Below are 27,500 nucleotides of genomic sequence, written 5' to 3' on the forward strand. Positions count from 1 at the left end.
ATGGTCAGTTAAATCAGTGTTTCCTCCTGTGGTTTATCATAGCACATCGGCAAATCATAGCTGTGTAACAGCAAGTTTTCCGAGTATTAAAACCAAAATTATGAAGGAGGGATGCGAATTTCGGCAAGTGGAACTTTTCAAAGTAAGTGATTCTCATCATTTAAGGCTTTCTCATTTCTTGCGGATTTGCCAGTAAAGCCTCTCCCCCCGCAACTTTTACTACCATAACTCCAGAGCATTATAACAGCATTTGTCACCTTTCTTTGGATTTACAATAATAAAGCATTCAAACAAGCCTAATCTTGCCTCACGAAGATTTCTTTGTTCTGCGTACTAAAATGTCTTGTAATTGTGCTTGGGATGTCCAGATGGCTGGTTGATACTCCAGCTGATAGGATTATACCTTTTACCTCTCCTAGGGCCATCTGTTCCCTTTAACTCACTAAAACCCTGCAGCCTGCATTGAGTTGTCTTTATTGCATAAACCTAACAGCATTACAGGCACTTGGCATGCAAATCACTACAGTGCTGCAGGCCTCATATTGGGGGGGGGGTTGCTGAACACTGATGGTGGTAGAGTAATTTACAAAATCAGTGACAAAAAAGATTAAAATTTGATTCTCTACAATGTTTGAAGGTGCTTCCATTGTTTTGCTTTTGCACCCCATCAGCTGTATTCAGCAACTGTAAATAATCTGTATTTTGTAAGCTCTGAAGGATTCAATGGCAGGCTTCCACAGCAGCAGCAGCAACAGCAGCAGCAGGGGGAATTAGTTCTCTTGGAAACGGTCTGCGAGTGTGTATATACTGCTGGTGAATATTAGATGATTGGATAATGAGGTGTTAGCAAAGAGAAGCTGCATTCAGACACATATCTGCAGCTTTCACGGAGGACTTTCTGATAAAAAAATTGTGTTGCTAATTCAAAGCATACTGTCTTCTTCGAGCAGAAACTATTCAGTCTGTGTAGGTATGGAATTACATTTTATAACTGAAAATCTTGCTTTAAATTGGGCCGTTCATTTGGGGGGATTTGTACATCCCACCCAGAAAGCAGTTTAAGGGTGGATTTTAGTGGTTCTTTCAGTTGATGGACTATTGGTCTGAAAGTTAACAGGGTGGAGTTAAATTCAAATTGCAAGAAACCCCGGTTTCCAAGTGGTTAAAATTATGTAAAAAGATGTGCAACTGCAAATTCAAATTAAGGATATTAAAAGATGTCAAAATTCACACTACCCAATGATCTGAGGTAACGGCAATACTTCGGCTTTTTTTTTGGGGCACTCAGCTATCTGCTTTCTTACGTTCTACAATAGTTTGAGTTTCCACTTTACGACTGCTGCTACTTGTGATGGTTTCATTAGAAGAGTTAGTATCAGAATAGCAAGCATGGATGCTTTAACCCATAATGTGACTGGTTCCATCCCTAGGGAAGAATGGGCCTGGGTATAAGATTCAGTCTTTTTAATTGAGGGCCTCATTAGTGTTTGGTTGCTAGGCAAAATACACACCTATTTCAATGGATACAAAGCAGATAAACAACATATCACAAGCCAGAATGACTTTCAAAAATCCATTTGTATATAAAGGAGAACACTCTGAAGAAGTAGTAGTGATAGATAGAAAAAATTAACTTGAGTAAACGATTGTGCTGATTGTTTTCAATGAGGAATCATTTTGATTTATAAACAAATACATCAGGGCAGCATGGTGGCACAGTGGTTATCACTGTTGCCTCGCGGTGCCAAGGACCGGGGTTCGATCTCAGCCCCGGTTCATTGTCCTTGTGGAGTTTGCACATTCACCCCGTGGCTGCATGGCTCTCATCCCCACAACCCAAAATGATGTGCAGGGTAGGTGAAATGGCCACGTTAAATTGCCTCTTAATTGGAAAAAATAGAGAATTGGGTACTCTAAAAAAAAAATTTTTAAACTAATACATCAGTTTGCAATTTAAAAAAACTCCGTCCCTTCGACCAACTCTTCCTGGCCCTGACTCCCCCATGACAATGACTCAAGTTGGAGGTGGCGTTCCTCAGCTGTCAGTGGCTGTCTGATATTTCACACAGGTGACCATGGTGTGAGCTCAGAAGTGAATGTTAACAGGTTATGTGACCAGTGGGGCATTATACGCACATGTGCTTTCCAGCAGAGGTTACTGGAAAGGAATCAACAGCAGGCTCAACCTACTGAAGGGTCGAAATGGCGAGTCTACCTTCCATGCTCAGAGATGTTGTGTATGAACACATTGTCTGAGGCAGCAGGGCTCAACAGTTCATTTTTACCTTTTCCTAGTCTGGCAACAGTTAAACCAATTGAGGTGTCCACCCTGCCTGCCCTGCTGAGGTCAGCTAATTCAATACAGACCAATGCAACTGGTGATCTTTTGAGTCTGCAGAACAATGTGGGGCATTTACCCACTGACCTCCCATCATTTTCTATATTAGGCTTTGGTTGATATCAAATGAAATATCACACATCATTATCTCTAATGTTTCATTCTTGCCATTTTAGCTGGAAAAGCTATTTATTAAAATCAAATGTCTTTTGTGGGTTTTGAATGAATACAACATTTGGGGAGAGATTTACCGGCTGTTCCTGCCGGCGGGAAATTCCAGTCCCACGCCGGCGCGGGGTGCAGTCAATGGGAAATCCAGTTGACAATGGCAGGATCAGAAGATCTCACTGATGGGGCGCCTCTGCCGCCAAAAAACATGCGGTGGGTTGGTCGGTAAGTCCCGCCCTTAGTGTTGTACGACAAAACATTATCCACTTTTACATTACACTTAAAATAAAGAATTGAGACACGGGACTTTTTAAATTTGCAATATTTTCCTCTCCGCAAAAACCATGAATCCTATGAAATGAGACGAATAAGCTCCCCCTCTGCCCCTCCAATCTAAATGAACTCTTGGGGCGGAATTCTCCCAAAGGCTCGATGCCGTCGTGGAACCCGGAGAGGTTCACGGCGGCGTCAGAGGCCTCTCCTGGCCCCCTATTCTCCACCCGCCAGGGGGCTAGGAGGGCCGTGCCGTGTCGCTGGCGTCAAGGCCCGGCGTGCCGAGAATGACGCGGCCGACGCGCCTAATGACGGCAGCCGCGCATGCGCAGGCTGGCCGGCTCCAACCTGCGCATGCGCAGTTGCAGTCTTCCCCTCCACCGCCCCGCAAGATGTGGCGGCTTGATCTTGCGGGGCGGCGGAGGGGAAAGAGTGCGTCCCATTGAGACGCCGGCCCGACGATCGGTGGGCACCGATCGCGGGCCTGTCCCCTCCCGAGCACGGTCGTGGTGCTCAGTCCCCTCTTGGCCCCCCCACAAGCCCCAAACGGGCATCTCACACCGCGGTCACGACGGCAGCGACCAGGTGTGGTTGCCGCCGTCGTGAAACGGTTACGAACGGCAGGCCGCTCGGCCCATCTGGGTCGGAGAACCGCAGGCCGCCGTTAAAAACGGCGGCGCGCGATTCTCCGAGCAGTAGCAAAACGCGACACGCCATTTTGGGGGGGTGGGAGAATCGCGGGATGTGCGAGAGCGGACCTCCCGTGATTCTCCCACCCGGCGTGAGGAGCGGAGAATTCCACCCAAGTTACTTTGCTGTTTCCATCAAATGCAACTGGAATGGGCAGAGGTTCGGTTTTAGTCCATTTCATTTCAGATTTCGGCAACACTGATTTAAGGTCACTTTCTCCCTAGTTTTCTTCGCGCTCTACCATCCCTTTGCAGGCGACCAGGCGATCAGTCAGTCACGTATAATCCATTGGGAGAAAAATATTTTCTGTGCTTTTTTCTTTCCTTCCCTTTTATGCAAACCCCACAGTTTTCATCTGCAACAGCGGGGCCCAGCCACAGGAAACTGACCTCAGTAAATTCTTTACAGATTTGATCATGTTTTCTTTTTCTTTTTTTTTTAACCATCACTGTAACTGACAAGTCCAACCTGCCAGTGGAGTTCTGTGCTGCTGACCACGGAGCGACGATTGCCAAAAAGAAACAAAAGCAATGGCAAAAGCTGCTGGCAAAATAAAATAAAGTGAACTATTCCAAAGAAACTGCAGATGATGTGTTTTTTTGCTGGAAAGTAGACGGTGCTGGAAATGAAATTCGGGGAGACAGGGAAGTAGAACAGACTCAAGAGAAAGTAAAATGGTAGTGTTGACTAACTTGCTTGGAAATACTTTTTGACCAATGATGTGTAAAATGCATTTGAATGGGAACGTAACTTGAAGATTGTACTACTGAAAGAATAGAAACGTAAGATGTAATGAAAAAAAAAGGCTCTACAAATCATAAGGCACAATGTAAAATGAGTATGCCTACCATATTCCAGATAAGAAGGGGCCGTACCTTCTGAAGGGTCAAGGCGGCGAGCCCGCCTTCCATGCTTGGAGTTGTTGTGTACAAACATGTTGTCTGAGACAGCCAGTACATGGCCATCAACATTAACTGTTGTCGATATAACAACCTGGGAATAAAAGGATACACTGGTTAGGAGATAGTTACGGTATTGTGCAAAAAAAAGTCGACAAAGTGCTGACACCTTAATGAGCTGAAAAGAAATACAAGGGCCTTATTTTACAGTTAAATTAAACTGTCTTTGCTGAGAGTGTGGAGTGGTGCCAGAATAAGATGCTCCTTTCAAGAACAGTTTATGTAGTCGCTATAAATACCTGTCATTCATGCAGCCTGCGTAAAAGCTTTCTCTTATAATTGTGTCTCTTAAAAACCCGCCGCACTAATTACAATTTAATCTGCCTATTATGTTAACAAATGAATGCAATTCATGGGAATATTCAACTCACCATTATCAGGCCCTAAAACACCCCTCAAGCTACTCATTTAAATAGTTGCTGTTTTCATTGATCTATTGATATATTGATTAACTAGTTTATCTAATTAGAATTACCTCACTTGAGAATGGGTTCACATGAAAGGAGGTAAGGATTCTGAAATTACCACAAACTCTTTAATAATCAGTGGGCTTTCCTGCTTTCTCTTGGTAAATTATCCTAGGTCAATTTTCCACTTGCATTTAATCACAAATAATGAACATTTTTGCATCTGAAAGAAAGGGTTGAATATGAATAGTGAAAGTGTTTTCAATCAGTGTAAAATAAGCTCCTCTCAAGTTCATTTTGATGGTGATTGACCCGGGTATGTCAAAGGAATTTCCTCTTTTGAGTGAAAGAGTTTCATTCTGCATCCAGGTTCAGGGCTTGAACTGATGATGGATAGAGACTTCTCTTCCAGCTGCTTGTAGTAAGTAGAAGAGAAAGCATACAAAGTCCACAACCGTGCTTTAAATGTTAAAATGTGCTTGCGTGAAAATTATCTCAGAAGTCCTATCACTTACTTTATAGTTCACCATGAAATAAAAAGTAACAGTTTTCTCTAATTACTGTTTGCCTGTAGAACCGGCCTCAATGTAACCTCTACATTAGTTGACATTCTAAAAGCATAATGGGGAGAGTTGTGCAACCACACTAACATGCCTTTTTAAAAACAAATCCAATGTTTCAAATGCCTTCCCAACCACGGAAGTGCCAAATGTTCTGGACAAAACCACCTAAACGTGACAAGCTCCAAAATCTTGAATCACGGCTCTCGGGTAACAAAGCATGGACCTTGTGTGAGGGTCAAACATTCTAACCTGGGGCTGGTGTGGCGGGTGCTCTGGAATGTTCTAACTTTGAAAAGTAAATAATGCTGGCATTATTGGATGGAGCTGCCACTGACAGAAGTTATGTAAATTGATTACACAAACACTTTTCGACATTGGCAGGTTTAAAAAAAACCTCTATCGTTGATGGACTAGTTCTGATATAAAACACCCCCTCTCGAGATTCTTACCAGGCAGTTGGGCGGGCTGCCTTCATTGGTTTAGCTGAATTGTATTTTGATGGATTATCAGATTATGAAACAATATATAGTAATAACATTTACCCTAAAATGATATTAATTGTGCCAATAAAAGACCCTTGTATATAACTACTACACAAAGATTGTCTGTATTTTCAAAGTCTTTTTTCTAAATTGTATATTCATTTGAAATAATTATGTTCAGTGAAAATAAAATATTTGGCATTTTGATAATATTTCATATCTTATAGTATTAAAACGTGATTATTTCCAGGATTTGAGAGCCACACCAGAGCGTCAAATCACAGCCATTTTTGATTTTTCGCCTTATGTAGATCATTTACTGAGGGAAAAGTGTGCAGTTCAGCAGAAAACCTTGAATACAATGTTCCTTCCGAGCTCCTGCAGTGCACCTCAAGAAAGGTGCTGAGGCAGTGAAATCAGCAAAATGATTGTCTCGGCTCTGACACCCAGTTAAGTCCAGTTAAACCTTCAGAGAAGCAGGGAGATTAGCTGAAGAGACCCAGGAAAGTCCTTCTAGTGACTAGTGTCTCCACTGTCGACCACAAGATCACTGGTGACTGATGCTTCTTTTAGTCGTCAGTGAGACAAAGAGGACATTTCCACTCATTCTAGGTTTGACCTTCTGCTCCACATCAATGGATCAATATCACCAAAGCCATGTATCTGAGAAGCATGAAAAATGGAAACTGTTGCCTTTTTGCAGTGAGATTTTAAAAATCCTGTTATAAAATTGTTCTGCTCAATAATTCGGGTTGATGTAATTATTTATTCTTCAAATTGACTACAATGTGTCTCCTTGTATAGTTAACCACAGATTTCTTTCTTCAAAACCATAATCAGATAGTATGATTCATATCTTGCTGGTGCTAATTCCAAACATATCCTGGACTCCCACCATATTTAGTGGCTTATTCACAATGCGGTTAAAACCTCTTACTCTGGAATCTATTTCCATTTTCACTTTGACTTGTTAACCATGTTGCTTTTTTGCAGATATATTGTATTCGTCTGCAAGTAAGCTATTGGTGTAAACCAAATGAAACATATTTATTAGAACATCACATTTAATCAATAATTGCCTCTTCCTCTAAGAAATGTTGAAATTTATGTTCGGTACCATCTGTTGCCTTATTGTGTAACTACCTCATGGTACAGCGAGAAAACACCACCAACCTGTTAAATGAACAAATAAGTTAAAAATGTATAGGAAAAACACTGCTGCAGTAATATTCCCTATGAAGTCCCAACTGACTGGAAGACAATCTATGCACCACTTTGTTTACAAAATGAAATTCTTCAAAGTGGGATCACTTGAGCTTAAATAAAAACAGCGCTGTCCAAGATTGAGCACTTGGGCATAAAATCAAATTTCAATAAAGTTCTTTTCTCATTTTTAAAGTATTTTTGTTCTCGTGCCCTTCATTGAACAATATGTGTTTTTCTCGTAAACTTATGTGTTTTATTTGCCTGTTACAGATCTAATATACAGAACAATTAAAGTTATGCTTTTGCATTAAACCGAGATCAATGTAAATGGTATTTGACAAATGAATTGGGAATTGATTGAACCAAATGCCAATAATTTGAAGAGTTCAATTTACTAGTTTTTTTAAATAAACACTTTTCACAAAGAAATTAGCTGTGTATTTTAAATTGAACATGCCTTATTATTAAAGCATTTCACATGATGGTCTTGTGCTAAATATTTTTGTAACTATTTCATAACAGACAAATTGCTTCAAACCCTTTAACAAAGGCATAACAGGTTCATGCATAAACATACCCTGCTACAGAGTTATAGGAAGTCGGTATGTGAGTGTGATTTCCAATCAGTGTTTCTGGCCTCTGCTGGGTGGTTGGCAAGGTGCTAAGTGTAGGTAAGGAAAACTGGAATGTGTATAAATCCTGGCCACTCTCCTGTACCTTATATAGCACACAGTCATTGCCAGAACCTGCAAATAGGTCACTTGTCCAATACCTCGGTCAGGAAATAGTGCATGGCATTGGGTAGTCTCAAAAGAGGAGAAAATTAATAAATAAATGTCTGCATAAAATTAGTGCATTGTCTCTTTTATACCAACCTATATGTGACTAAAGTGGGTAACCTCTGAAAACTGGTGTGGGGATCACAATGGGCAATGTGGGATTAACCTGCACCCATTGTTTGCTAAGCAGGCAGTGTGCCAGCTTAGTACACACTGCTCATTTGAATGATCTCTGTGCTTAGTCAGAGCAGATCCCTCAAAGGCTGGACGCTTCAGCGGGGGGGCCAACATTGCAAGTGACTAACACCATTCAACGCTAACTTGCACTGGGTAAATCTGGCCTGCATCACTTAAAGCCTCCCTGTACCTCTTTAAAATGGCACATTGTAACTGCAGCAGGGAGCTGTATTGGAAGAGAATCTGGCCTTCGAAAGAGTGAGCAATGACACAACAGGGAAGGGAGTCAGTTTTGATGTTTCCAGATCGTGCTTTGGAAGTCTACATAAAAGAAGTGAAAAGATAGTGAAATGTCCTGTATTCCAAGATGGCAGTATCCTCATGCCTAATGTCCTTCTCGCATCCAATATCCCCTTCGGTCCAAACCCCTCCCCATTTATAAGATTCAGATGGTGTAAGCATTCACATTTCATGTGCATATCCACCAATATTCTTCTGTAGGCTGCCCCCATCGAAGTCTGACAACAAAATGGCACCTTTAACATATTAACATTTACCAAGGTGCTTCAGCAGAGCGATAAAAAGCAACATTTGACATTGAACCATATAAAGTGAGATTAGGACTGATCGCCCACCCTGCACCACAACCCTTGCCCCAGTGCCTTTGTACTTTCGGGTACAAGCTGACCAAACAGTGAAGGAACAGCAATATGAAAGTGATGATTGAGATTCAGCGCTTGATTTCATACTCACAGCCACAGCCACGGGCACTGCATATATTTTACAGTGCGGAGACTGCATCTGCACCTTATGAGACACCAGTAAACAGCAGCTAAGGCGGGGCAGGTCAGGTGCCAGCCTGCCAGACAAGAAAGTCACACAAGGGTTCCACAATGGAGAACTCAGATGATTATTTTCAAATCTCTCCTAGGTCTTGCCCCTCCCCATCTCTGTAATCCCCTCCAGCCCCACCCCACAACCCTCTGAAATATGGGTGCTGCTCTAATTCTGACCTCTTGTACATCTCTGATTTTAATTCCTCAACTATTGGTGACCATGCCTTCAGCTGCAAGGCCCTAAGGTCTGGGATTGCCCCCCTAAGCGTCTCCATGTTTCTTTTCTCCTTTAAGACACTTTTTAAAATTTTATTGACCAAGATATGGCCATCTGTCCTAATATCGCCTTATGTGGCTCGCTTTCAAACTTTGCTTTTTAATGGTTCTATAAAGCACCTTGAGATTTTTTTAACACATTAATGGTGCTTCAAGTTGCTGTTGGACTTTGATGGGGCAGCCTACAAAATAATGCTGATGGATATGGACCAGGAAACACTTGGTCCAAAGGGAAGTCTGCTAGACTGCCTGTGATCAATGTCATGGAGCTTGTAGGAGTATAGCATCAACTTGGCATGGGGCTTTGCACAGAACTTGAATTCCATCCTTTCCAGCATGGTGACCAACTCTGTTAGCATATATTTGGGCCCAATCATGATGCAGTGGCTGGTAGTCAAAGTTGAAGCTTTCGTTGCCAGTATAAGCCACCTAACTTCTGAGTTGGGCAATAGAAGAGGAAACTGCTCTTGCCACGGCTGTAAATTAAAACGTGGATTACAAAGGGACTTGCAGATTGTCACAGCATTTCTGCAATCTGTCGCAACAGGTTATTAGGATTGGTAAGCACAGTAAAAACTCTTACAACACCAGGTTAAAGTCCAACATGTTTGTTTCAAACACTAGCTTTCGGAGCACTGCTCCTTCCTCAGGTGAATGAAGAGGTATGTTCCAGATACATATATATAGACAAATTCAAAGATGCCAGACAATGCTTAGAATGCGAGCATTTGCAGGTAATTTAGTCTTAACGGATACAGAGATAGGGGAAACCCCAGGTTAAAGAGGTGTGAATTGTCTCAAGCCAGGACAGCTAGCATTTGAAACAAACATGTTAGACTTTAACCTGGTGTTGTAAGACTTTTTACTGTGCTCACCCCAGTCCAACGGGCAGTATCTCCACATCATAGGATTGGTAAGGCACTGCCCCTGGGAGAATGGCATTGGCTCTCTGGATCAAAAATATGCTGTCCTCTCTCAGGATGATGATATTCACCTTTGCACCTCTGTACCTTTACCAGTGTCATTGCTATTGTCTGGCAGCCTGCAAGTCACTCCATATTGTGTTGGTGCAGTCCATAGTCAAACCTTACAGGCCCAGAACCATTCAAGATTAACCTCCAAGTCCATTTGCACTCTCCCGCACTGGACGTCACCAGCATTCATCCAGCCATGCTGCACTGGGGTAGCACTGCGAAGCAGCATTAGGACAGGAAACTTGAAAAATAGGCCTTAACAGAATTTGCAGAGTGATTATCTGACTTTTGTATACAACATAGCATCTCTTCATTTATAAATTTGATTTGGAATGTGTTGTTTGTGTTGACTTTTACTTTTGGTATTAAGCAGGCATTGTGATGGTCAGAGTCAAAGATCAAAGAACAATACAGCACAGGAATAGGCCCTTCGGCCCTCCAAGCCTATACCAGTCATAATACTAACCTTGGTCAAAATCCTTAGCCTTTCCTTATGCCCTATCCCTCTATACCCATCCTATCCATTATTTGAACACATTAATGTATCTGCTTCCACAAACTCCCCTGGTAACCCATTCCAGACACTCACCACCCTCTGTACAAAAAACTTGCCTCGCACATCTCCTCTAAACTTTGCCCCATGGACCTTTAACCTATGCCCCTTGGTGACTGACCCCTCCACCCTTGGAAAGAGTGCCTGCCCATCCACTCAGAAGGAAGGCAAGATGTAGGACTATTGCTCCACAGGCAATTGTGGTTAAAGTTGCTGGTATTGCACTAGGATGAGTTGCTCATGTGCAGCCTGACCAGAAAGAAACTATCTAGATTGTTTTTCCCCCCTCTTCCTTCTCTACTTATTTTTTGCCCCCTTCTTGAGCCCCTCTGCTCATTGAGCTACACGAGGCAGACCACTGCAAATCTAGACTTGCATTCTGTCAAGTACTATGAGGGTGCTTCAAAGTGGTCCAGGAGACAGAAGAGCTGTTTCAGCATGCTGATGGTCTATTCTACCACTTTCAATATCTCTCTTCTTCAAGGGCAGCATGGTGGCACAAGTGGTTAGCACTACAGCCTCACGGCGCCGAGGTCCCAGGTTCGATCCCGGCTCTGGGTCACTGTCCGTGTGGAGTTTGCACATTCTCCCCGTGTGTGTGGGTTTCGCCCCCACAACCCAAAAATGTGCAAGGTAGGTGGATTGGCCACGGTAAATTGCCTCTTAATTGGAAAAAAGAAATGAATTGGGTACTCAAAATTTATATTTTAAAACATCTCTCTTCTTCTTAGAAGTCCTTTGGAATTGAGGCTTCCTTCCACTCTGATTTGATAGGCAGCGAAATGGTTGGCAGGTTCAGAGTGTGATCTGCAGACTCTTCACATGCAGGGTTGGGCAAGTGAGGTGTTTGGAGATTCGTGCACTCCCTCTGACTTCACTTCCACACATTCCCTGAGAAAGTCTCTCAATGTGTTTGATGCCTTCCCAAATGAACCTTCTCTATCTTGGTCGGTCACAAGTCAGGATCTCCCATGAGCGGGCAAGAATATTTGGCCTCCAGGGCTGCTTTGAGGATATCCCTTCAACATTTCTGCTGTCCTGCTGTAAGGGCTGTTTAGCACAGGGCTAAATCGCTGGCTTTGAAAGCAGACCACGGCAGGCCAGCAGCATGGTTCAATTCCCGTACCAGCCTCCCCGAACAGGCGCTGGAATGTGGCGACTAGGGGCTTTTCACAGTAACGTCATTTGAAGCCTACTTGTGACAATGAGCGATTTTCATTTCATTTCATTTCCTCCTGGGAATCTCCAGCCTGCCTGGGTTCTGAGGACAGCAATTGCTTCAGGAGTCTGATGTTGACCAAATGAACTTGTTTGAGGGATTGATGCTTGGCATGTTGTCCTGTGAAAGGATGCAAAGTTTTAACCTACCTTCCCTGCCAACGGATCTGGATTTGGATCATTGTATTTATGCTGGAGATGTGTGACTGGGTTGCACACTGGAGACATGAGCCATGCTTCCAACAGATAGTCCTTGCTGCCCAATAGCCAGCCTTTAGTTCACTGTGGTTGCTCAAATTCAGCTGGCGCAATGAACTGCTGAAAAGTCAAGGCATCATGAATGCTGCCAGGACATTCTGCAGTGACCTGCATGATTTGCTGCCTGTGGTCACACGCCAGTTGGACACTGAGGGAATGGAATCAATTCTTTTTGGTTCTGATATGGGGAGCAGTTTACATGCAGTGCCTTACAAAGCAATGTGTGCACAGCCAATGTCATGCTGCACCATTGGAAAGCCTGCAACCATAGCAAAGCTGCATGTTCACTCTGCCCACTTCTCTCTGGCAAGAGTTAATGAAATATAGTTAGCTCTCATCGAATAAGAGCCTCACAGTTCTCCTTTATGCAACAGTTCATTGCAAATATCTCCAGCTTCAGACCTAGAAGAGCCAGCTGCGTTAAAGTTCCCCACCATGGTCATCTTAATAGCCACTGGAAATGTAGCCTTCTACTGCTCTGAGGTTGCAGTTGCTGATGCAGATTTCAGTGAGGACCTCCTTCCTTAAGGGCAGACATTTCTCACATTGTTCCTTGCTAAGGTACAGGAGCTTTCTCTCAGAACACTCTGAGTGAACATGGCCTCCTGCTGAGAGTCCGTCTCTCCCTTATCCTCTTCCAGCAGCTTGTCCTGCTCTCCTCATCATCCATGCCATGTTGCATTTCAGCTTACAGTGCACCTGTGTATGGTGGCAATCTGCTTGTGCCATAACTAGGGGTCACAGTCACTAAAACCATGGGACACAGTTTCAAAATAAGGGGTTTCCCAATTAAGATGGAGATGATGAGATTTTTTTTCTCTCAGAGGGTTGTGATTCTGTAGAACTCTTCAGGGAGTGGCAGAGGCAGGGTCATTAAATATTTTTACGGCAGAAGTAGATAGATTCTTGACTAACAAGAGAGTCAAAGATTATCGGGAGTGGGCGTGAATGTAGAGTTGAGGCCACAATCAGATCAGCCATGATCTCACTGAGCTGCATGCCCCCCTCTGCCCAAGCTCAAGGGACCGAGTCACCTACTCCTGCTCCTAATTCGCATTTTCCTACGTTCATACAGCAGTCTTGGAGTCAGCACCTCATCACTCCATGTAGGCATTTGCAATTTGAATCAACTATAGAAAGCACCAAATCCTTGTAAAATGATGGTAACAGCCAGTAGACATCAGCCAGCAACTAATCTGTAGTATTTGATGACCCCTTTGTATTGTGGTGTTTGGGCCCCTGTGTACTACTGAATGTGGGTGCGACTGTGCAAGGTAAAGACAACTTATTGGCTGGAGCAATTGAGTTTCAAATTGCACATTTGGTGACATATCAGAATTGAACACTCATTGGCTTCATGATCCGTCTGCTCTTTAAATTTCTAGCAGATGTTCTCTGCATGCACACTAACACCTGTACTAATATGGTTTTGGGCATGATTCGCCTCACAAGCAGGTATTGTGGATGCTATTTTGGAACTCTCAAAGCACTCAGGCACCCAAAAGAAAAGGGCACCAACAATCCCAGTTTCTTCTCCAAAATATTTCTCCAAAAAAGCCCCCGAGAAATTGAGGGCCCATTATGAAGTAAACATTTCCATTTTTAATTACCTGGAATCTACGCATGTCCCGTGGATTTCCTGCATTCTTCAAACAGTTCTGATTGCACTTGAGGAAAAACTTTAAGAAGAATCTAAAATTAAATATAGAACACAAAAATATTAAAAATACATGAGAAGGATAAGCAAATGGCTGTTTTAACTGACGGGAGAATAAATAAGATCATCATGCAGAATAAAAAGATTGTATTAGTAAGCGTGGCTCGTGTATTTTGTTGCCTTTGTATTACACCTTTTTATTATTCATTAATATATCGTTCATAGTTTCCCTTGCATGCACATCTGCCATCAACATAAGTCACTTGATATTCCACCCACCAATTTTGCTAACAACTACTCTGCAATTAAACTAGGCAAAGTCAATGCCCAGGTAAATTACACACACCTGCGGTCATGCTTCATTTTAACTACATCAGAATAGGACCTAACAAGGTGAGAGCATACAGCAAAGTTATGGGCCTGTCAAGCAATTAGGTTTCACTTCGGGGACAGACGCACAGGGCAATTATGCTGCACATTACAACCTGGTTAATCTTCTGAACAAATGTCATCTGTGAGGAACTGGGTGAAGACAGTTCATCAGCAAATGTTCCTCCTCTTTAACATATAACAACATAACTGAAGCTTTTTAGCAATCTGAAATATTTTGATGGTCACTTGAAGCATTAAAAAAAAAAGTCTACCTTTTGAGCACCAGAGATAGTGTAGATTTCAAACTCTCGAGGCATTTAACCGAATTTCCGAATATGCTATAAAATATTGGTTTTAATTTGTCAATGCTGGCACAAAGGCCACCTAGAAAGCATTGAAACCAAATTTGCTTTACACCAGTGGTGACAATCACCATACCATTTTGGCAGCAAATTTATGAGATAGCACCCTTTCTGCTGTTGGATGCTAACCTTTTGAATATTTTCACACAATCTGGCAATACTGAGAAATAAGAAATCATTTTCTATTTGGGAAAAGCCTGGGCAAAATAATATAGATACCTTTCATTATTATCCCTCAAGTAATGACATTTAAGTGTGGAACTGGAATTTTTTTCTTTGAATTGAGTCAGCATTTAGCATGCCTGTAACTTTTTGATCTGAAACTGTCAGGCCAGAATGTAGTAAAGCAGCTTGGGCAGAAGGTGCTGGTCTCTTAGGGGGCATTGGCTGTACCAGGCATCAAGAAGTCAAAAGGCATTTCTAGTCATTTGCTCTCTTACCCTTCAAACAGGAACCTCGTAGGTGATATCTGACAGCCTGCATGAATTTATGCTTTCAACCACCAGTGCTCAGTGCTTGCGTTGAAAGCAACAAAAAAAATCTTTTTGTGTGGCAGAAAATCTTTGACTTCAGCACCAATAAACTCTTTATTACTGCCAAACACAGATTTGCTGATCACAAAGAGGTGATAAAAATCCTGTGTTGTCATTAGTGCATTATGCTTAATTGTGTACAGTATGTTTAAGGTTGCATCGGTTGGCCCATTATCAAAATGACCATTATGTACACTAATTCTCTGACCCTGTGTTTATTTCCCTAAAGAGTCATAATCTTTCACAGTAGGTTTTAGAGTAAATCAAGCTTGAAATATGGGCTTTATTTACTTCTGCTTCTCTCCAGCTTGACGGAGGCTCCAGTTCAAGCTGATCTGCTACCCCTGCAAAACAATGCCACCCACCAATATGGAACTGGAAATGGGCATAATGTGAGGTCTTTGTTTTTTTTTGTTTTAATAGTCATTATAGCTCATTTGGAAATCTACTCTCCAATCTTCAATAGATCCAATTGTTCTTTGCAAGATGCCAAATTAGACTTTCCACCTCCCTGAGCACTTATGTATTGCAGTTCACGTCAGGTCAACATATTGTTCATTAATACCAAACTTATCCTTCACAAAATTAAAATGATAATTACTGGAGCTATTTTAAATATTTAATTGAGGATTGAAGAGATAGTCAAATATAGAATTTAAATATTTGCCAAGGAGAAGCAAGGTTTTATGGAAGAATAATGAATGGATGGTCGATGTTTTTACAAAGAAAACCTACAGATTCCGTTGTTGTGAAAAGCTTCTATATTTGTATAGGTCACTGTCTTCATAAACACCATCCCACAATTCCTTAATAAACCTATGACTTGCCTATGTACCGGGTTGATGATGCAAATAGCATTTATTCACAAAAGCTAAAGGTTTCCATGTCATTTTCACAGTCACTTCAATTGATGCATGTTTGAACTATGAATTGGTTCATTTATTTTTACTTTTATGAAGTTGATTAGCAAGAGCTCTTTTCTTATCTGATGAAAATCATTTTAATTGTAGTGTTAGACTCAAGTGTAATATCCATTACATTATGTGCTGTTTAAATTCTACATGGGTATTGTGTAAATTGCTCCTTTGTGAGTGTGGAAGCAATTATTACTAAACAGCACTCTTAAATGGCTACAGAACTTTGTGGTGTTGTTCAGACTATCAGAAACAAAGCAGCCTGTTTAATTGTAATTTAATGGAATATCAACGAGTCTATGGCATTAGATGCTGGCAAACGAGAGCAGGAGAGAAAAATTAACTGCAATTATGTTTGATTAAAGCTATCCTTCTCAATAATCAGCTATCCTGACAGGCCATGAGGCTCTGGTGGGTTTCAGGATGGCAAAAGGTGTTGAGCAATATTAGGGCCAATAAAGGAGATATTAGCATAGCTAATTACAGCAGCACAAAACCTGTAAAAGGGACCTCTGTGTATTGTAATGTGTGAAATAATTGGCTGAGTCCGTTATCAATTACATGAGGAATGAATTTGGTTTGTCACTGAAAAGCTGATGAGATGCATTTCATTTGACACTGCCCCTGTCCCCAATGTTTTGATGTAACTAAGGACTTATCAGCTTTTATCAAAAGCTGCAACTTTCCAGTGGCCAAATCACTGATAAAATTATCTTGCCAGCAAGTGTTAGGTAATTAATACAACTCATCCTCACTTCCTTGCTTGCTACTGCTGCTTTTTGCCTAACTAAAGCCACTAATCATGTAATAATGATTTCTTTCCCTCTGGTCAAAGGAGAAATAGATTAGCTCTTTAGAAATGCAGCTGGCTTGATGTTTAAACTGTTTGTGCTCCATGGCACTGGTAATTGAGAAGAAAATCAAAAATTTTCATTTAAAAAAATTTATCTCTTTTCTCTCTCTGCACATACCTGGCAACAATAGCATCCTGATTTTCTGAACAACTTGTAGATAAAGAATTATCCTATAGGTAACTGCTCTAGTGATTGGAATTTAGCAACAGCTGTGTGGAAATGCCATAAAATCAGTGACCTGATAGTATTGTAGCAGAATGTGCTTTCATACAAGAGGTATTATTTGAATTCATACATAAACCGGGGTATTCAATCCTTGGAGGAGACAGTGCAAAGCAGAACCATAAGGTGCATCCACATAGAATCCCTACAGTGCAGAAAGAGGCCGTTCAGGCCATCAAATCTGCACTGACCCCCTGAAAGAACATCATACCTGGACCCACTCTCCCATCATAATACCTGTAATCCCACCAAACCTGCACATCTTGGACACCAAGGGGCAATATTAGCATGGCCAATCCACCTAACCTGCACATATTTGGACTGTGAGAGGAAACCACAGCATGTGGAGGAAACCCACACAAACATGGGAATAAAGTGTAAACTCCACACAGACAGTCACTCAAGGCCGGAATTGAACCCAAGCCCCTGGTGTTGTGAGGCAGCAGTGCTAACCATTGTGCCACCTTGCCAAAGGCGTGAGTATGGATGAATGAAGTGAGCTCGGAGTACTTTTGGCTGCAGAGGTGAATGGGACAGAGGTGCCCCATGTCCCCTCTATTGTTTACTTTAGCGGTAGATCCTGTTGCCATTGCCCTGAGGAGCTCGAATACATGGAGGGGGATAATGAAGGGGGTAGGACACAGGGTGTCATTGTACGCTGACGATTTACTTGACTATATATCTGACCCAATACCTACAATTGAAGATATTGGGCGCAATTCTCTCTCCCCCCCCCCCCCCCCCCCCCCCCCCGGCCGGGTGGGAGAATCGCGGGGGCGCTGGCCGAGTCCCGCCACGCTGCCCTGGCACCCACATGCGATTCTCCCACCCCCTCGAAACCGGTGCGGCGAGATTTACGACTGGCCGCTCGGAGAATTGCCGCTCGCCATTTGTAACGGGCGAGCGGCGATTCACCAGCCTGGATGGGCCGAGCAGCCTGCCCAATACGATGTGTTCCCGCCGGCGCCGACCACACCTGGACCACACCACAAATGCATCGGCCTCATGTGCGAGGTTGGCACTAATACAACTGAATACAATAGTTCACAGAACACATTTGACAAGGTTAACAATGAGTCACCTATTCAAAGGGATTGAGGACATTTGTGAAAGATATGGGAGAAGGCCGGCCAATCATGTGCACATGTTTTGATCGTGCCTAAAACTTTGGAAGTTCTGGGGCACCTTCTTTAGCACCATGGCGACAGTGTTACAGTTGGACCTACAACCCGGTCGTCTGGGGGGCCATATTCGGGGGTATCAGACTTGCCGGAGCTCCAGACAGGGGTGGGGGCAGATGTCTTAGCCTTCATCTTGCTGATGGCGGATCGTATTGGTGTAGAGATCAGTTGCTCCACCTGTGCCTCAGTATGGCTGGGAGACTTTATTGAGTTTCTGAGACTAAAGAAGGTTAAATTTAGTTTAAGAGAACGAGGAGGGGTTTCACATGAGATGGCATCCGTTCATATCTCACTTTAAGGAATTAGCCTCAGTCAGGATCTAAAAGGGGTGGGGGGAGTTAGTTAGTTGGTGAATTGTTTTGGGGTTCAGCGAGGGATTGTTAAATGCTAGTTAAATGTGCATAATGTAAATTATGTAAAACATTTAGAAAAAGCTAATAGAAATATTTACAAAAAAAATCTGGTCCGGGATTCTCCCCGACCCGGCGGGGCGGGAGGTCCCGGCGTGTTGGAGTGGCGTGAATCACTCCGGCGTCAGGCCGCCCCGAAGGTGCGGACATCTCCGCACCTTTAGGGGCCAAGCCCTCACATTGAGGGGCTAGCGGGGGGGTCGGAGAATCCCGTCCCTGGATTCTAGGGAAAGGTACCATGCCTTTAAGGAGAAAACAATGACTTAATTTATTATCTTATCGGGAGTCTCCCCTCTGGCAACATAGCATCAGAACATCATTCCAGATTATGACCTCCAGTCGTTAATGAATCTTGAAAACTGCTGAAAGGCGAATTTAAACCAAAGTTAGGTCTTTCTTTATACAAAGTGATTTACACCTGGATTAAATTTCCAGGTAGAATAATACAATCAAAAACCTTGGAGGCACTTGTCAATCTTGCATCAATTTTAGATAAAATAATGGAATTGATTCAAATTAAATTTTAAGATTAATTATGCAATAATAAAATAAATAGCAGCCAATACAGATTCTGGAAGAAAAATGTCTTGACGGACGAACAGTCATGTCTTTTTGAGGAAGTGATACTTCAAAATTAACTTGGAAAGCCTTACATGGAGGTATGCTTAGATTTCCAAAATATCCCTTGACAAAATTCTGCATGAAATTCACGCTTAAGGTGATAGGAATGGATAAGAAATTTACTGAGGATAGGAAGCAGAGAATAACCATTGGGATGGTGATATCGGGAGGGTGGGAAATACCAAAAAATATGCTCCAGAAATTGATGGCTGGATCCCCACTGTTTCTGATGGATGCTAATCTATTAGATCATAGAGTCATACAGCACAGAAAAGGCCATTCGGCCCATTGAGTCATGGTCAACCATCTAACTATTCTAATCCCATTGCCTAACATTGGCTCATAGCCTTGTATGCCTTGAGATCGCAAGTGCACATCTAAATACTTCTTAAATTATATGAGATCTCTGCCTCCACCATCCTTTCAGGCAACAAGTTCCAAACTCTCACCACTCACTTGGTAAAAAAGCTTTACCTCACATCCCCTCTGAACCTCCTGCCCTGTACCTTAAATTTATGCCCCTTAGTCATTGATCCCTCCACCAAGGGGAACAGTTTCTTCATGCCTACTCAATCTGTGCCCCTCATAATTTTATACATCTCAATCACGTCCTCCCTCAGTCTCCTCTGCTCCAAGGAAAACAATCCAAATCTATCAAATCTCTTTTCATAACTAAAGCTCTCCAGCCCAGGCAGGGGCTGGTTTAGTACAGTGGGCTAAACAGCTCGCTTGTAATGCAGAACAAGGCCAGCACCCCATACCGGCCTCTCCAAACAGGCGCCGCAATGTGGCGACTAGGGGTTTTCACAGTAACTTCATTGAAGTCTACTTGTGACAATAAGCAATTATTATTATTATTATTATTATTAACATTCTGGTAAATCTCCTCTGTGCCCTTTCCAGTTCTATCACACCCCTCCTATAATGTGGATTCCGGAACTGCAAACAATACTCTAGCTGTGGCCTAACCAATGTTTTATACAGTTCCAGCACAACCTCCCTGCTCTTAAACTCTATGCCTCGGTTAATAAAGGTAACTATACCACATGCTTTCTTAACCACTGTATCCACCTGCTCTATTACCTTAAGGGACCAGTGTACATGCACATGAAGGTCCCTCTGATCCTCAGTGCTCCCCAGGGTCCTGCCATTAATCATGTATTCCCTTGTCTTATTTGTCCTGCCCAAGTACATCACCTCATACTTATCTGGATTGACTTCCGTTTGCCACTGATCAGCCCATCTATCAAGGGCTATCCTCCTCACTATTTACCACCCCACCAATTTTTGTATCATCTGAAAACTTACTGATCCCATATTCATATCTAAATCATTTATATAAACCACAAACTGCAAGGGCACCAACACCGATCCTGCAGGACCCCACTGGACACAGACTTCCAGTCACAAAAACTCCCCTTGACCATTACCCTCTGCTTCCTGCCAACCTGCAGTTTTGGATCCAATTTGCCAAATTTCCTTGGATCCCATGGAGTCTTACCTTCGCTATCAATCTCCCATGTGGGACTTTATCAAAAGCCTTTCTGAGGTCCAAGTAGACAACATCAAATGCATTTCCCTCATCTACACACCTGGTTACCTCTTTGGAAAATTCAATCAAGTCGGTCAGACATGACTTCCCCTTAACAAAACCATGCTGATTAATCCTTGTCTCTCCAACTGCAGATTAATTCTGCCCACCAGAATTGCTTACTATAGTTTACCCACCACTGAGATTAGATTGAGCGACTTGTAGTTTCCTGATTTATCCCTTTCTCCCTTCCTGAATAATGGTACCAGAGTGGCTATCCTCCAGTCCTCTGTCACCTCTCTTGTGGCCAGAGAGGAATTGAAAAGTTTTACCCGCGCCTCTGCTACTTCCTCGCTTGCCTCACTCAACAACCTGGGATACATTTCATTTGGCCCTGGATATTTGTCTACTTTTGAGCCTGCCAGACCACTCAGAACCTCCTCTCTGTCTATGTTAATCTCTAATTTTAATTCAGTCCCTGATTTCTATATCCACACTGTCGCTCTCACGGGTAAACACTGACACAAAGTATTCATTAGAACCATACTACCATCCTCCAGCTTCACACATAAATTACCACTGTGGTCCTTAATGGGTCCTACTCTTTCCTTAGTTAACCTTTTACCTTTAATGTACTTGTAAAACAATTTAGGATTTTCCTTTACCAGTATCCTTGCCAGTATCCTTTCATGCCCCCTTTTTGCTCTCATAATTTTCTTTTTAAGTTAAGTTTTGTCTTGCACATTCTATATGCGCTAGGGTTTCTACTGTTTTGAGTCCTTGATATCTGCCATAAGCCTTGCTTTTTCTCCTGATTCAGTGCTGTATACCCCTCAATATCTAGGGTTCACTGGATTTGTTGGTCCCACCCTTATTCTTTATCAGAACATGTTGGCCCTGCACTCTCCCTATTTCCTTCTTGAATGCGTCCTTCTTGAATGCGTCCCACTGTTCTGTCACAAATTTACCTAAAAGTGTCTGCTCCCCAGTCCACTCTGGCTGAATCATATCTGATCTTATTAAAATTGGCCTTCCCCCAGTTTAGAACATCGATCTCATACCTATCCTTCTCCTTTCCATAACAATCTTGCATCTATCGGAGTTATGATCACTGTCTGCAAAATGCTCACCCACTGATACTTCAACCACTTACCCAGCTTTGTTGCCGAAAATTAAGTACATGACCGCCTCCCTCTCTTGTACGTCCTTCTACATACTGGCTTAAAAAGTTCTCTTGGATACATTTTAAGAATTCCGCTCCCTCTAAACCTTTCACACTGTGACTACCCCAGTTAATATTGGGGAAGTTGAAATCCCCCACTATCACTACCCTATTACTTATACACTACTCTGATGTTTGCCTACATATCTGCTCTCAAATTTCTCTCGGACTGTTGGGGGGCATATGGAAAGCTCTCAGCAATGTGATTGCTCCTTTTTGGTTTTTAAGTTCTACCCATATGACTTCAGTTGAAGAGCCTTCTATGATGTTGTCCCTCCTATAATTGATTCCATGATTGAAATTGCGACACCCCCTCCTCTTTTACCTCTTTCCCTATCTCGCCTGAAGATCCTGTATCCTGCAATATATTGATCTGCCAATCCTGCCCCTCTCTCAACCATGTCTCAGCGACAGCAATATCATCACACCACCATTTTTAAATTTGTGCCCTCAATTCATCTGCCTTGATCGTCAGACTCCTTGCATTACGATAAATACCATCCAATCTTGCCAAACTCCCTGAGGTGCAGAAGCTTAATGAAAACTGACAAAATCTGTGGAGGATACCTGTAATATCCCGCACGGAACCTACGGGATGAGAATGCCTATCTTCCCTGTGCTCCTGTCGGAGTATGAGCTTCCACGCTAGGGACAGGGTATCTCAATTCACCCATATATAAGGTCAGCCAGTAAGGCACTGACAGGGAGAGAGAGGAACCTGGTAGGGATCTGTCGGGTAATGGACATATCGTTTGTGTAAAGAAAGCTTTGTTCTTATTTTACTCGGTGTGAACTCCCCGTGTTCTTATTAAAATACCTGAGTGGGAGGGGCAGGTAAATTCATTGATGGTATTAAATGGATTGTCAAAAAGTTGAAAATAACCTCAGGGCAATAACATAATGGGTGTTCAGCTTGTCACATCACTGGAAAAATAGCTCAGTAAATACAAAGGTGAACTACATAGCCAAAATAGGAGATTGAAAGATCAAGGGTTTACTATTTAAACTGTATAATGCTCTAATCAGGTTCCACTTTCAGCCCTGTGCCCATTTTATAAAGGAGACATGCAAGCCCTATAGAAAGTACAGAGATGAGTACAAGACATGTAACTCTGATGCTAGTGATGAAGAATGTCGAAAGGAATAGGCTTTTCAGCCTTGAAGAGTCAACTGAGAGGTGACCTTATCAGATAACTTTACACATAAAGGTAAATCTGCAACTTTCTGTTACAGTGACTTAGTGGATGAGGGGGCAACGGTTCAAACTAATGATAGGCAAATTCAGGACTGATGTCAAGAAATTCCACACGGAATGGACTAATGAACACATTGAATGGACTTCTAGCAAGGGTAGCAGATGCAAGAACCAAGGAGTTAATTTAAAAATGGGATGGAGGAGCTGTCAATCTATTTTCCTCGAGACAGATGAATTGAAATTACTTTCCTCTTCTGTATCTGTTGTTTAAGAGACTGTTGATTTTTATGATGGTGGGTTTTCTAGATAGATAGGTCATGTGGTCTTTCTGCCTAAATTGTGCTCTTTAGGTTGAATCGCGGGTCTCCATATCATTCAGTTTTGTCTACTGCGGTTGAGTTAAAGTTGCATCCATCTTCAAGCAAGCAATACAGCAGAAGGTTGTCCTACATTATGACCTGACATTATCAGTTCTACATTTCAGGAATATTTCTGCTGACCAGCAGGAGAGTCGTAAAAAAAAAATCAGTTATATAATGTTTTGTCTCAACTCTCAGCAATATCCCAAAGCACTTCAAAGACAATATGTTACGCATGCAAGGTCCCACAAGCAGCAACAAGAGGATAGTGATTTTTGGAGGTGCTAATTGAGGGTTATATATTAACCAGGACATAAGAATTTTCTCCACTTCTTTGAATAGGTTGTAGGCTCTGCTTCTTCTTCTTCAGCGATCGGTATTCACCAGGGAAAAGGACATGACGGATGTTGAGGTCAGGGATGGGTGTGTGAACGCTCTGTGGATCATCAATATATCATAGGAGGAAGACTTGAGTATCTTAAATTGCATGAAGGTAGACAGGTCCCCAGGGCTGGATGGGATCTATCCCAGGTTACTGCGGGAGGCAAGGGGAGAAATAGCTGGGGCCTTAACAGATATCTTCACATCCTCTTTGACCACAGGCAAGGTTCCAGAGGACTGGAGAATAGCCAATGTGTTCCCCTATTTAAGAAAGGAAGCAGGGATAATCCAGCAAATTATAGCCCAGTGAACCTGGCATCAGAGGTGGGGAGCTTTTGGAAAAGATACTGAACGGCAGGATATACGCACATTTGGAGGAAAATGGACTAGTTAGTGACAGGCAGCATGGTTTTGTACCGGGAAGTTTATGTCTCACCAACTTGATTGAGTTTTTTGAAGAGGTGACAAAGAAAATTGATGAGGGAAGGTCTGTGGATGTAGCTCATATGGACATTAGTAAGGCCTTTGACAAGGTCCCACATGGCAGAATGGTACAAAAACTAAAATCACATGGGATTCGGGATGGGCTGGCTCGATGGAATCAGAACTGGCTTGGTTATAGAACAAGAGAGTCATGGTGGAAGGGTGTTTTTCAGAATGAAAATCTGTAGTTAGTGGTGTTCCACAGGGATCGGTGCAGGGACCTCTATTATTTGTAGTATATATAAATGATATGGAGGAATATGTGGGTGGTCTGATTAGTAAGTTTGCAGATGACATGAAAATTGGCAGAGTTGCTGATAGTGCCGAGGATTGTCAGAGGATACAACAGATAGATAGATTGGAGACTTGGGCACAGAAATGGCATATGGAGTTTAATCCAGACAAATGTAGGTGATGCAGTTTGGAAGATCAAATCTAGATCTGAATTATACTGTTAATGGCAGAACCCTTAGGAACATTAACATACAGAGGGATCTGGGCATGCAGGTCCACAATTCCCTAAGAGAGGCAACACAGGTGGCCAAGGTAATTAGGAAGGTATATGGCATGCGTGCCTTCATCAACCGGGGCATTGTTTACAGGTGTTGGGAAATCATGTTACAGCTATATAAAACCTTGGTTAGGCCGCACTTGAAGTATTGCGTGCATTTCTGGTCACCACATTATCAGAAGGACGTGGAAGCTTCGTAGAGAGATTGCAAAAAACGTCTCGAGGGTGTTGGCTATGAGGAGAGGTTGAAGAAACTAGAATTGTTTCCACTGAAAAGACGAAGGCTGAGGGGAGACCTGATAGAAGTCTGCAAAATTATGAGAGGCATAGACATGGTGGATAGTCAGAGACTTTTTCCAAGGGTAGAAGTGTCAATTACAAGGGGGCACAGCCAGAAGAGAGTGGGAAAGTTTAAGGGAGATGTGCAGGGTACCTTTTTCGCGCAGAGTGGTGGGTGCCTGGAATGTACTGCCTGAGTATATGGTGGAAGAAAGCACATTAGCAACATTTAAGAGGCATCTGGATGGGTACATGAAGAGGGAGAAAATATATGGACCGAGTCAGGGCAGAAGGTTTTTTTTAGTTAGGGCATCATGATCGACATATCCTTAGAGGGCCAAAGGGCCTGTTCCTGTGCTGTACTTTTCTTTGTTCTTCGATCACTCACTAACAAGTATGATTATCCATCTAGGAAACTTCGTGTCATTGCTTAGGGGTTCTGTGGGTCCTTGCATAGCTGATGAGCCCGATCACGAGCCTCATCTCCGACCGCAGGTATTTCCGGGAGGTGGGACCGGTGTTTGGACTCAAGATTGCTGGTATTCCTTTCTCAGGCTCCTTTTCCGGATCTCCTCTTGCCATTGGGAAGGATTGTGCCCCTTCAACCAGTGGTTTTCTCCAAGTAGATATAAAACAAAAACTTACTATCTATGCTGCATTGTTCTTTAACATCCATTTGAATCACCTGAACCGGCAAACAATGCCTCAGTGTAACATTTCATTCGAAAGAAAGAACCTCAGAAATTGCAGCAGGTACTGAGCAGTACCCTGAAATATGAGGCATAATTTTCCTCGAAAGTACCGAATGGGACTGAACTCATATCTTCTGGTGCTGAATTGTGACTGTTACAACTGAACCAAGCTGACACCAATGTTAATAGTCTAGTCAACTAACAGTTCCAACTATGAGACTTTTGGCATCAATGATATCAACTGGGAAATAAAGGGAAAACACAATGGAATCAAAAATAGCAAAGTGCAAAAAAGGAATAACATTCCATTGGATGAAAAAAGAAATAATATATAGATCGGGATATAAATCATAAAACAGCTTCCCATAGGGACGACAAATCTAGCTTAGAATTTAAGATCACGATTAATGATGTCACATCACTTCAATTCTGTAATCATGCAGGGAATAATTCTGAACATATGAAAGATCGGGAGTAGATCATTTACCCCTCAAGTCTGCTCTGCCATTTAAAAAGATCATGGCTAACTTGATAGTAACCGCTTACCCCCGATAATCTATCACCTCAATTTTTTTACTTGAAAGAAACATTTTGTTTCACATAAAAATCTATATATTATACATATACATATGTGTGAACTGAGTTTTGAACTGTAATTAAGTCTAACAGTCCTACTCAGTCTCATGTATCAGAGCCTCTCCACACAATTAGACTCCCGTGCCGTTGATTCTAACCATGCTAAAATGGGAGTGATGGACTTTATGTCTGATTAGCACTGATGATATGCCTGTCCACTGCTTTCAGACTACTAATAATAATCTTTATTGTCACAAGTCGGCTTACATTAACACTGCAATGAAGTTACAGTGAAAAGCCCCTAGTCGCCGCATCCTGGTGCATGTTCGGGTACACAGAGGGAGAATTCAGACTGTCTAAATTACCTACCAAACATGTCTTTCAGGACTTGTGGAAGGAAACTGGAGCGCCCGGAGGAAACCCAGGCACAGGGAGAACATGCAGACTCCACAAGCCGGGAATCAAACTTGGGACCCTGGAGCTGTGAAGCAACAGTGCTACCCACTGTGCTCCCGTGCTGCTCTAGGTCACCAAAGCACCAGCCTGTATCAAGAAATAGACCCTTTAAAATGTGCAAATCAGTATCCCATAACATGCAGAAGAGCGTTGACTGGCATATCAGAATAGAATCAATTGGAACATGCACAATGCCTCTTCTGGACAACTTTCGTGAAAGGATCTGGAAGGTGACATATTTTAAAATATTTGTCGGATCAGGAGGCCCTCCACAAAATTATTTTTGCTGAACTCACCCTGCCCTGGAATGCATTCATCCAGACTTACTTTGCTGTCCACCTTGTGGTCTCTGGGCAGCTTGAGATTAGACTGACCTAAATTGACCCAGCTTTACTGGGGCACCCATACAGCTTCTCAAAATGGCTCAGGCCTCTTTGCTCCCCAGAAGAGAAAAATTGACACCAGTAAGTCCTCCTCTGTGTACATCATTTTATTTGTTTGATAGCTTCAAGAAGTTTTCCCATACTACCGC

At 42.5% G+C, this 27,500-nt stretch overlaps 1 protein-coding gene across 7 annotated transcripts in view; it reads right to left on the reverse strand.

Annotated features, from left to right (window-relative positions):
- The window catches only part of ebf3a (EBF transcription factor 3a), a 145,627-nt gene that overhangs the window by 36,351 nt on the left and 81,776 nt on the right, over positions 1-27,500 (reverse strand). For 5 of the 7 annotated variants that reach the window (XM_038773667.1, XM_038773664.1, XM_038773669.1 and 2 more), the window contains 2 exons: positions 13,768-13,849; positions 4,318-4,462 (listed from right to left, as the gene is read on the reverse strand). In XM_038773667.1, coding sequence (XP_038629595.1) covers positions 4,318-4,462; positions 13,768-13,849 — 227 coding nt within the window. The remainder of the gene's footprint in view (positions 1-4,317; positions 4,463-13,767; positions 13,850-27,500) is intronic. The other 2 variants (XM_038773665.1, XM_038773668.1) reach the window with 1 other exon arrangement.

Source organism: Scyliorhinus canicula, chromosome 16, assembly GCF_902713615.1.
Source record: "Scyliorhinus canicula chromosome 16, sScyCan1.1, whole genome shotgun sequence".
Taxonomy (NCBI): domain Eukaryota; kingdom Metazoa; phylum Chordata; class Chondrichthyes; order Carcharhiniformes; family Scyliorhinidae; genus Scyliorhinus; species Scyliorhinus canicula.